Source organism: Talpa europaea (genome assembly GCF_964194135.1).
Source record: "Talpa europaea genome assembly, chromosome: 9".
In the NCBI taxonomy this organism is placed as follows: Eukaryota; Metazoa; Chordata; class Mammalia; order Eulipotyphla; family Talpidae; genus Talpa; species Talpa europaea.
Genome location: NC_140076.1, coordinates 79,542,865 through 79,553,780, shown reverse-complemented (window position 1 = coordinate 79,553,780; position 10,916 = coordinate 79,542,865). Strand labels below are relative to the sequence as shown.

At 44.5% G+C, this 10,916-nt stretch overlaps 1 protein-coding gene across 1 annotated transcript; it reads left to right on the top strand.

Moving 5' to 3' along the window:
* Nucleotides 1-6,964: 6,964 nt before the first annotated feature.
* Nucleotides 6,965-7,399, top strand: SPRR4 (small proline rich protein 4). Its single transcript, XM_084244162.1, has one exon. The coding sequence runs from the start codon at nt 6,982-6,984 to the stop codon at nt 7,231-7,233; it is 252 nt and encodes an 83-aa protein (XP_084100288.1). The 5' UTR covers nt 6,965-6,981; the 3' UTR covers nt 7,234-7,399.
* The last annotated feature ends 3,517 nt before the right edge of the window (nt 7,400-10,916 follow it).

Sequence of the window (10,916 nt, the reverse complement as noted above, 5' to 3'; positions counted from 1 at the left end):
TTGTCCCCAATCTGCTTCTCAAATTTAGCCATCAACCAGTCAGCCTACTAGTCAGCCAAACAGACAATAAATCTGTTTGGAGACCCACTCAATCAACTAGTCAGTTGTTGTTCAGTGAACTAACCAGTCAGTCAACTAATTTGTGAGCTCATTTCTTATTGATTCACTCACTCACTCCCTCCTTCTTTCACTCACTGACTCATTCAATAGCATCCTTTAGTAATTGCACCACCCACTCACCTACCAGGTGGTCTATCAGTTGGCCAAGTTCCAACTTTCACCAGGTGTAAGTCTGTCCTGAACATCCTTCCTGTCCTTAGGGAGGCTGTGCTTTGGGTACAAAGAATCCTCTTCCAACACACAAACAGCCCTGCATCCAAGTCTCATAGGTTATGGATAATTTCAGCATAGATTTTCAAGTGTGAGAGCTTTGAGGACAAATTATGGATTGGGAGAAACAGAAAAAGATACTTAGAGACACCAAACATCAACCTGGACTTAAAAAGATGGATTAGCCCACAAAACATCTTGACACTTCATGAGTTAAATCAAAATAGCTAACTGTGGATTTACCATTCAGTTCTTTTATTTATAAATCATTTACCCATTCCTTTATGTATCCATTTGTTCATATTTATGGAGTAGATATCACATGTGCTTGATTAGTATGGGGGTAGATAATAGGCAATAAATATATAAATACATAATGAGGGGTGAAACAGCTCCTACCACCAAGGAACTTACATTTTATATGTATATATATAACATATATGTACATACACTCTAGTTAATATACTTTATATATAGATATAATAGCTAAAGTAGCTTATATAAAAATGTATATGTATACCAAGTCAAATCATTTGTAAAGTGTTCCAAGTATGTCTAAGCAGATAAGTAGATAGACAGACAGATAGACAGATAGCTAGCTAGCTGTGGGTGTTAAGCAGAAGAGTAGAGCACATCTTTTGGGAAAGAATAAGGACAGTGGTCATGGAGAAAATAATACTTAAAATGGTTTCTGAGGGTTAACTTGAATTTCACTGGGAAACCAGGGAGTAAAACTATCACCACAGATCAAATGATTTGAGGCTGGAAAATCTGGGGCAAGTTTTGAAAGTCTCAATTCCCTTAGCAGCTGTGTTAAGGAAAGGCAGAGCTCAGACAGGAAATATAAGAGGGATCGGCTTATACATGATTTTCAACAGTTACATCCTCACACCCTCCTCAAGTGCTTGATTACTCTCTCTCCTAAATTTTAGCAGACCACACGCTGCTCGGGACAGCAATTCCCTGCATGCATGAGGCCGCGCCTCGCTCCCACAGCAGATGGTCTAGCCAAGTACGCAAGCTTCCCAGCTGAGCCCGAACTCAGCCTGCTGTGTCTTCACCCGCCAAGTGAAGCACACCTGCCTCCTGGACCTAGTCATGTGTTCACAGAATGTCGGCTCTCAGTGGGGCCTGAGAGAAAATTTTAGCCTCTCATGAGTAACCCAGACCTCTCTCTCTCCCTTCTGTCTTCCCTTAAGTCATTCTTGAAAGTAGTATAATAAAATATGTCCCATTTGTCTCCTTCTTTTGGAGAACAGGAAAGTTGAGTCCCAGAAAAGTTAAGAGACGTGCTCAACGCACAGTCTCTGATTCCAGGAGAGTAGAGCTGCTTCCCCATGCCGGGGGCCCTGTCTGCATCTATCCACTGAGGGTGCTGTCCCAGGAGAGGGTGACGAGTGCCTCAGCTCTACTCAGCCCCCGAGGCCAAGTGTGGTCATCTTCCTGGAGATGGACGTCTTGCCCCTGCACCCCTCCCTTCCACACCAGTGTCCAGCTCCACAGAGGGCAGTCTAGCCTGTTCTATGGAACTAGCCTCTCCTCGGGCCCAGGGCTTTGTTCTCCCCTTTACAAAACTCCAGGACTGTGGAAGTTTTTCTAGAAAGATGTCACAGGTGGATAAAATCGGTTGAGGGAAGAGATAAGTTAATCACATATTTCTAGAGACTCATCCTGTCCTCTTCTCTCGTGGAGCTGCTTTTAATGCCATCATACAGAATGCCTGATGTTAGTATCTGAGCATCTTATTTACAAACAGATAAATTATAGGGTGAAATGATTCATTTTGCAAATGGATTTCCCACATTAAAAAAAAAAAGTCACAAGGTCTCTTTAAGTGGCATCTTCTAGTGTTTGTTGACAGATCATTGAGTAATTAGTGGAAGAAGACACTCGAAACTAAAATGTTCTAAGCCCTGGCTGCTGGCTAAGTGTCAACTAGAAATGAAGATAAAGCAAATATGACATGATCATAATTTGTAAGAGGGAAATGTGTTTGATTTAAAATTTTAGTTTTACTGGTTAAGTAGCTAAAATAAGGACCTCTGGCAGCCCTCAACACACCCTGCTCCCTATCGATCACAGCCCTCCCTCCAAAAAGCCCTCAGGCTCAGGAGTAACCCAGGCCTCTCCCTTCTGTCTCCCCTTATGTGGTTCTTGAAAGCAACATAATAAATATGTCCCACTTGTCTTCACATGCAGCCATTAATTTTTTCCCCAAAAGAGCGCTGCACAAGATGTGTCTCAATGAAGAGCTAAATCATTAGTGCTATCCCTGCCAGAGCTAGGTGTCTGCTGCCCAGCCACCTCTTGTTTGTCTGCAGGGTGGAGCTGGGGTTTCTCAAGCTTTGACTCATCTTCTGAAATGAGTCTTACCTGTACCCTCCCCTCCCTGACGGAGTCAGGCACACACCTGTTCCAAGGCATCTGCTCCCAGAAAGGGGAGATACAGAGCCCAGGGTCTTCATTTTAAAGCAACACAGTCCTGGAGGAATGAACAAGCAGGGGCTGGATGCAAGCTTGACACAGCCACAGCCCTGACCCAGGGCAGTTGGTAGAAGCAGGGACGAGAGTCACCAGGGCACATAGCTTCTGGGGCCGCCTTACCCGGAGATGTTGTTAATATGGAGTGACTTGAGAGGTGCCGGGAAGTGTCCCCTCTGCTCCCCCAGGCAGTCAGTGTGTCTGGAAATGAGCCATTACGAATTTAAGGGATGTGGTCAGGCCTCCTTTCTGAATTTCAGATCAGAACCATAGTTTTCCGATCTCTAAAATTAGACTACAACTATGAGTCTTCATAGAGTATTGTGAAAACTATGTAGGGAGATGTTTTGTAAAGTTTACTGACAAATAAATATGCACCTGCACCCGGCAGTGTTTATGGAGGGATTTGGTAAGGGTTTCTTAAAGGAGGAAGAGGGCAAACCTGGTGGGAACAGCACCTGAGTGCCTGGGCAGAGAGAAGAGGGACTCTGGTACCAAGAGATGGAGACCAAGAACCAACTTCCTAATTTTCCTTCTCCAAGAAGCTGCCCAACAGCTGTCACGTCAGCTAACTGAAAACAGTGTGAAGCCAGGAGGTCCAGGCGATCCTGTCCCGGCTCTCACATTAATCCCTGAGTGACCTTGGGTGAAGCATGTCCTCATTCTAAGTCTCAGTTTTCTCTCTATAAAATGTGTATAATTGGCAAATAAACAAATAAGAATAATGTGGGCAATAGGAAAGTCAAGAGCCTGGGTTTTGAAATTTTAATATGTTGGCTGTCTTTGAACTTGATTGCACCTTGGAAATTTATGATTTGCCAGACACAGTTCCTCCAAGGTCAGGTCTCTGTCCTAGCCATCTGGGAGTACGTGAGGTTATAAGTCAAGGTTTACACTTGAGCGCAGTCTCAAAACTAAGCTGGAGCAGATTAGATTTAAAAATGAGGACTAAAGTTGATTCCAGAGAAACCATGTGGGTGCCTAAGACATGAGGGCACGGCGCCCTCCATCCATCTCACATGCAACACACAATGTTGATGTCTCCTAGTGCCAGGTGTATCCTGTGCCTGGACTCGAGTCCATGCCACTTCTTTCCCACTGCCTTCCTCCCTTTCGGAGAGTGTGCTTCAGGATGAGCACAGCTGAGTGGGAGGGCGGAAGTGAGGGGTGCAGGTGGGCAGGTGTGTCTTCAAGATGGAATGCAGAACCCGCAATCTGGAACCCGGAATGTTACATCCTTAGAGTGGATTGACTCCAGAGGAGATGGAGAAGGAGGCCTAGCTAGTAGGGGAAATTAGCTTCCCCAGAAGGAGAGTAGTTAACTTTACATGAGGCTGACCCTGGAAAATAAGCAACATTTTGTCTGCATGTGACAGAGTTCAGAAAAATCATTAGTCACGGTCCCCACCCAGTGCCAGTCACTTATCTTCCATGGAGAGCTAGCTGCTGTTGTAGGGGAAATGAGTCCTGGGCCAGGACCTGCCCAGTTCCACCCTTCTAGCTGCGTGTTGTTCAGCAGGTCATTTAACTTCTTTGGGTCACATTTTTAAACTGTACAATCTGGTTTCTACCGCCTGACAGAACTTTCTCGAAGATTAAATGAGACAAGGAGGTGAAAAATCCTTTGGAAAGTCTGTCTAGCTATTTCTATCAATTCTCCGTCAGCCTTACACACTTTGTTCTGACAATGATAGAGAACAGTGCATCAAGGGCTGCAGACTTTGGATGTGAGATTTGGGGTAGTGGCCCAAAGGAGGATTGGCCGCCCAGAACAGCACTGTCTTTCTTCCTCGCAGGGCGAGGAGTCCACGGGAGGGCGAGGGCGTCTTCCTCCCATCTCAATGGATCCTTGAGGAAGGTTCCACATTTACCAAAGATAATAGCCTGTTCAGGTAAATTTGAATTTCAGGTAGACAACAAGTAATGTTGTAATCTAACTATGTCTCAAGCAACATTTGGGACATACTTATACTAAAATTTCTGTCATTTACCTGAAATTCATATTTAATTGTATACCCTGTACTTTACCTGGCTGTCCTACTCCAGAAGCCAAATTCTATCCCACCCTTTCTGACCACCACTACTGCCCATCAGCAGCCTGGCTGCTGGGTGAGGCAGGAAGACCACCATGTGGACTTGCACCTATTTGGGCTCAAGAGCACACCCTATAGAATGCTCAGTGGATGGCCCCATGGGAACGGGGGATCATATGCCTTGTAGTGGGATGCCATGGAGGGTGAGAGGGGCAGGAGCTAGACTTTTGACTTCTCCCTCTACCATGTTTGGGTGCTTCAGGTCCTCAGATCTGAGTTCAAATCCCATCTCTGCTGTTTATTACCTTTTGTGATCTCTCCAGGCTCACATTTCTCATCGGCAAAATGGTAGCAATGGCATTGCCTCTTAAGGACTGTAAAGATAAAATACAGCAGGCATCTGTGGAGTGCCCGCAGCTCTGGGCGCCAGTGAGCACTCAGTAAATGCCAGGAAGACCAGCAAAGATGTTTTGTCAGCAATGCCACCCCTTATTCCTCCTTCTTCAGCGTTTCCTGTAAGTCTCATTCTGCTAACAGCAGCTCAGATTTATTCTATTTTAAAAAGATCTTGAGTCCTTGAGTTTGAGCAAACACCTTAGATGGGCTAAGTCAGCTCAGGTAGCCAGGGAACCTGGAAGGCTGGACTAAGGGTGGGTGGTATTCATGGAAACAAGTATCTGGAGGAAGTGCAGGTGGGAGAAGTGGGTGAGGAATTCCTGGGAGGCGGCAATCAGGGCCACACCAAGGTCCTAGGGACAGGTTGGGGGCCTTTATAAGGTTTCCAGGAGAAGCTGGATGAGAACCTCATTCAGCCGCCTCTCCTAGGGTCTGGCTTCCGCCTCTGGTAAGTGGGAACACACTGGTCTTCCTGGGATCTGTTGGGATCTTTCCTCTGACTCTGTCTTGACTGCTAGGCCAAGCTCTCCTATTCTTGGGTAATCAGAGAAGTAATTCAAGCCCTGCGATAATTAAGGAACTGTCACCCTAGTTGTCACTTGGGAAATTCAGACTCCATCCACACCACTGCTGAATGCGATTCATTTCTTGATTCTGGGTTTGACTCCCTGGCAAAGGATTTTTCTCTCTGAATGGAGATATTTAGAGCTACAGCATTTTGTAACTGTTCTGAGCCACCTCCAAAGCTTTTGCATGCCCTTTCTGTCTTTTTGGACCTATCAGACAACGTTTCCAAACTTTGCCTTTAGGTTTACAAAAACAAATATACATTGTATTTTATACTACCTGCTCCCAATTTTCACTATTATAATTACCACCTCATATCTATACTTCTCATTTATAATCACAAATTTGGAAGATGAGGAATACTGCCTACAAAGAAAGCCAGAGACACACACCATAGCTGGGAAGATCTCAGAGATATTCTCACTCAACATCCTCCATTAGAGAACATGAGGTCAGAGAAGGCTCATTGCCCAGAGGTGGTATGGCCAGTGAGGAGCAGTTTTGGATCTAGAACCCATGCCCATGCTTGGTGGACCATGCTCTTGCACCTGCACCTGGCCACCTCTTGGTATAGCATCTTCCATACTTCCTTCCCTCCAGTGATCTAAATGGCCTTCAGTTCCCAAGATCTCCATGGAGGGTTCGAACCACTACCCGACAGCCAGGTTAAATGACCTGCTTTCACACCCATGGTAAGTCAGGGGTGGAGCAGGAATTAGAACTCTGAGTTCCTGGTAAAGGCTTTCTCCAGCCCCATCACTTACACACCACAGCATTTCCTTCTAAGAGAGACTGCTCCTGCCTGCTGTCCTGCCCCTCCAGGCTTGGCCACGCTCAGTGTCTACATTACCCACGGTGCCAGTGTATATTGTGGGCCCATGAGCTAAGATCTCATGCCTTGACCTTGTAAAAGGCCACCTTTGAATCTTCAACCAGCACCCCATCTTATTTCCTGGAAAGACTAAGAAATAAATTAGGTATTCAGTTAAGTCAAGAGAGAGTGAAGATAGGAAATTAGCACAGCATGGAAAAAGGAAGAAAGAGGAAGAGGGCAACAGTGTGTGAATCAATCCTTTAATCAATTTGAGGCTATTAATCATTAATTGGGTTCCTTGGATTTGGAGGAAAAGGCTCTTCTAGGAGTCATAGGGAGAAGAGATGGTGGAGCCTTCTCATGGTGTCCCCTGTCTTGTTTTTTCCAGGCTCACCTGTTCCCACAGCCATGTCTTCACAGCAGCAACAGCAACAGCAGGTGAAGCAGCCCTGTCAGCCACCCCCTGTCAAATGCCAAGAGACAAATGCACCAAAAATCAAGGATGCATGTGCTCCCCAGGCCAAGAAGCAATGCCCACCCAAGGGCACAGTCATCCCAGCCCAGCAGAAGAGTCCCTCAACCCAGCAAGCCCCCAAGAATAAACCAAAATAAAGATGGACCCCAATCCACCTGCCTCCCTACCATCCAGACCACCAGCTGGAGTCTTCTCTTGTCCCTCCTCCTTTCTCCCCAGCTCCTCTCCCACCTCCTCCACCTTGAAGTCTTCCCCATGAAGCCTTGTCAGGATCACTTCCCATTGAGTTCCTCATGCCACCGCTTTGCTCCCAGTCTTCTGTCCCCCACTCCGATGCTGTCCCAGATGGACAAGGAGGGGCATCATCCTCCCCAGCCTCCAATGTGGCCACAGTTGTGGCCCATCCAGGTCCCCGGGAAGGAATGTATCTGGACTTCGGGGTTACACCTTGACTAGTTGGGACACCAGAAGCTAGAGATTCTGCTTCACTCCTTCCTCATTTCCCCTCCCTGAGCATCTTTCCTGTCTCCTCCTCCAATAAATCCAGGCTGCATGTCATTGTGCCGTAGCCCCAGTCTGTCACTCTGTTGTTGTTTCCGAGTGCCCAGGTGCGCCCTTGTGGGCAGGGTTGCTCTGATAACTAATGAGGGGGCAGGTCAGATTCCAATGCATCCTGGGTAAAGGACGGAAGAGAGAATTGAAGGATTAGTTGGCAAGAACCTGGGAGACTTTCTAACTATTGGTGGCTAGGGAAGGACAAGGGGAGGGAAAGCTAACTCTACCGCTGGCCTACCCAACGAATGTGGGTTTTCCTCTTGGAAGTTGTTCTGAAAAAATAGAAAAAAATGGGGCCTCCCTGTGCAAACTGGTCCAACCACTATGGACAGCTGTGTGGAGATCCCTCAACCTACTAAAGATAGAGCTTCCATAGGATCCAGCAATTCCACCCCTAGATATTTACCCAAGGGACACAGAAACATTAATTCCAAAGGGCACCTGCACCCCTATGTTTATAGCAGCACTATTTACAATAGCTAAGCTTTGGAAACAACCCAAATGCCCAAAAATAGATGACTGGATCAAGAAGATGTGGTACATATACACCATGGAATATTACTCAGCAATCACAAAAGATAAGCTCATGCAATTTGCAGCAACATGGATAGAGCTGGAAGGGATCATGCTCAGCGAAATAAGCCAGAAAGAAAAAGAAAAATAGCGGATGGTCTCACTCATAGCAGGAATCTAGGAAACCTAAATAAGGGACCAGGAAAAAGAATAACTAAAAGAAAGAAAAAATCAAAATCAACAAACAACTATAAACCAGAGACACTCTATGGTGGGGGGCGGGGAAAGGAGGGATTGAGGTCAAAATAAGAGGATTGCAATTCTGTGGGGAATATAAAAATAAAAAAATAGAAATCTAAAAAAAAGGAAACGTGAAAATGTTGAGAAATGAATGGCAGTGAAAACACTTAAAAGTTAATGAACTAAGGCATTAATGAGAGGGAAACGTGCAGCATTAAAAAAAATTACAATGATTAAGAAAAGAAAGAAAATCTTAGACAGGACTGCATACTTATCCATGGGCTTCTTTATTAACTTTATGGGCTTCTTAGTTGAAATTTGGTATTAGTTGAAATGTTTCTTTATATGATAAATGCATTTAGTAAATGATAAAGGAAAACAGATGACAGTAATCAAGAAACGTATGTGGATAATGGTATTTTTCAACATTCATACATGTGAAAGAAGAAGTTGAACTGATAGCTGCCTCATTGTGGGTTTCCTTTGGGTTTAGTTTTGCATAGTATGTAGTACTTGACCATGTGCCAACCAGTGCTTAAAAATATGATTGATATGAGCCATACTCTGTTATTGATTTTAAGCCACTTAAATGGCATTCATTGTTATTGACTTTTAAAATACAGCTTTAAAAATATCTTAATCCTGATGAAAGTGATTTCACTAGAAAGGTTTATGGGATCAAATTTTAGTGCTATTTTTACATTTTGTTACTCAATAATGTTTGGTAATATTTTTAATAAAGTATTGAATTCATATTAAAGGAAGAGGTGATTAGAAGCAAATGTAAATATTCATGTGTATATGTGTTAATATCAACCCACAGATTTCATTTTTTTCCTGTTTATGAGAATTGGCTTCACCAAAGAGAACAAGATTTGTGTTCTTCTAGCACCACAGAAAAAGCCTCCAAACCTCAGCCCTGAGCCCATTAGCACTAATGAAAAGGTCACCCAAGGGAATAAGATGGATGTCTTGTGTTTGCATGTGTAATCTCATGTATGTTTTCTGCTTCAGATAGTTTCCCAAAGCTTGCTTCTGTGTTTTCAGAGTTCATGTGACTTTTTCCTGGTAGCTAAACTGTTAGGAAAGACATGTTTGTTTGTTTTTTATCACCATCAATCATTTTGTCACCCTCTTTCCTAATTTTAACTATCACCTTAATAAATCTGTCAAATCAGGGGGAAAAAAATGGGGTCTCCCATTTTTGCGGCACAGTTGAGTGCCACACTGTGAAACTGTCTGCAGCATCTGGAGCAAGGGTTCAATCCCAGCAGGCCAGGGAGATTCCCCATGGTACAGAAGACCTTTCCTGTCTCACCCGCTGCTCCCCTCAGCAGTGTATTTCATCAGTCTGCCTGTTCTGCTCCCCACTCTGTCTCTGATGAATCCTCTCACCCTCCTGCACATCTGGCTGTACCCTGGTTCTTGTATAAATAAATAAATCTTTTTTAAAAAAAAGTAGAAAAAAATATACACAAACAATCTAAGCGTACTACAGAGGAGTTCTATGAACATGTGCAAATGAATTTCTCAGGCATTTATTTCTCATCCATTCATCTGCTCATTCACTCACACTCATTCACTCCCTCACTTATTCACTCACCATGGCTCATGAAACAAGTCCTACTTTTACAGTTGACCTCCTAGCTCTGGTGCAAATCTGGCTGCTTATGGTAGAAAGAAGCTGCAAACCAAACCACCCAAATATAGAAAAGCACATGTCTTTGAAGGAGAGACCCTATGTGGGCAGGAGTAGCTAAACAAATCAGGTTTTCTCCTCTTGAAATGTATTCTTCTCTTGTACTTTGCTCCTATGGCAGAAGCAATAATACACTGTTTCTTCATTTAGCATGCTGGATAGGAAAGGAATTAATAAACACCTTCTCTATTTCCCTTAAAATTGCCATCCATGGCGGATATTCCTAAGCAGTAATTACTTAAAACTCAGCGGGTACAAGCATTAACCAGGATAGTCAAAATGTCTTAAAAACAGTCAAAATTCTAAAGTGAAGTCTTCTGGTGGAGGAATTTTTTTGATGCCCCTCTCAGCCCTTGTCCCTGCATCTTTTTTTTTTTTTAAAGATTTTTTTTTTAAAGATTTCTTTATTTATACAAGAACCAGGGTACAGGCCAGATGTGCAGGAGGGTGAGAGGATTCACCAGAGACAGAGTGGGGAACAGAACAAGAAGACTGAAGAAATACACTGCTGAAGGGAGCAGCGGGTGAGACAAGAGAGGACTGTTGAGCCATGTGGGATTCTCGCCAGCCTGCCGGGATCAAACCCACCCTGCAGAGGCTGCGGGCAGTTTCACAGTGCAGCACTCAACCACCTGCACCACAGGGGGGCCCTGGTCCCTGCATCTTGATGCCACTCCTAGGTGGGTGGAAAGGCTGGCACATCTTATCAGGCACCTTGCCTGGCTCCTTCCTTCTAAGCGACACCAGTTCCTTGGTCACATAGTATTCAAATATCCTTTCCTTGTCTCCTGGAAGCCCCTGGCAATCTTCCAC

Coding starts and splice junctions, on each gene's coding strand:
- SPRR4 (XM_084244162.1), top strand. CDS start 6,982: ATGGTGTCCCCTGTCTTGTTTTTTCCAGGCTCACCTGTTCCCACAGCC.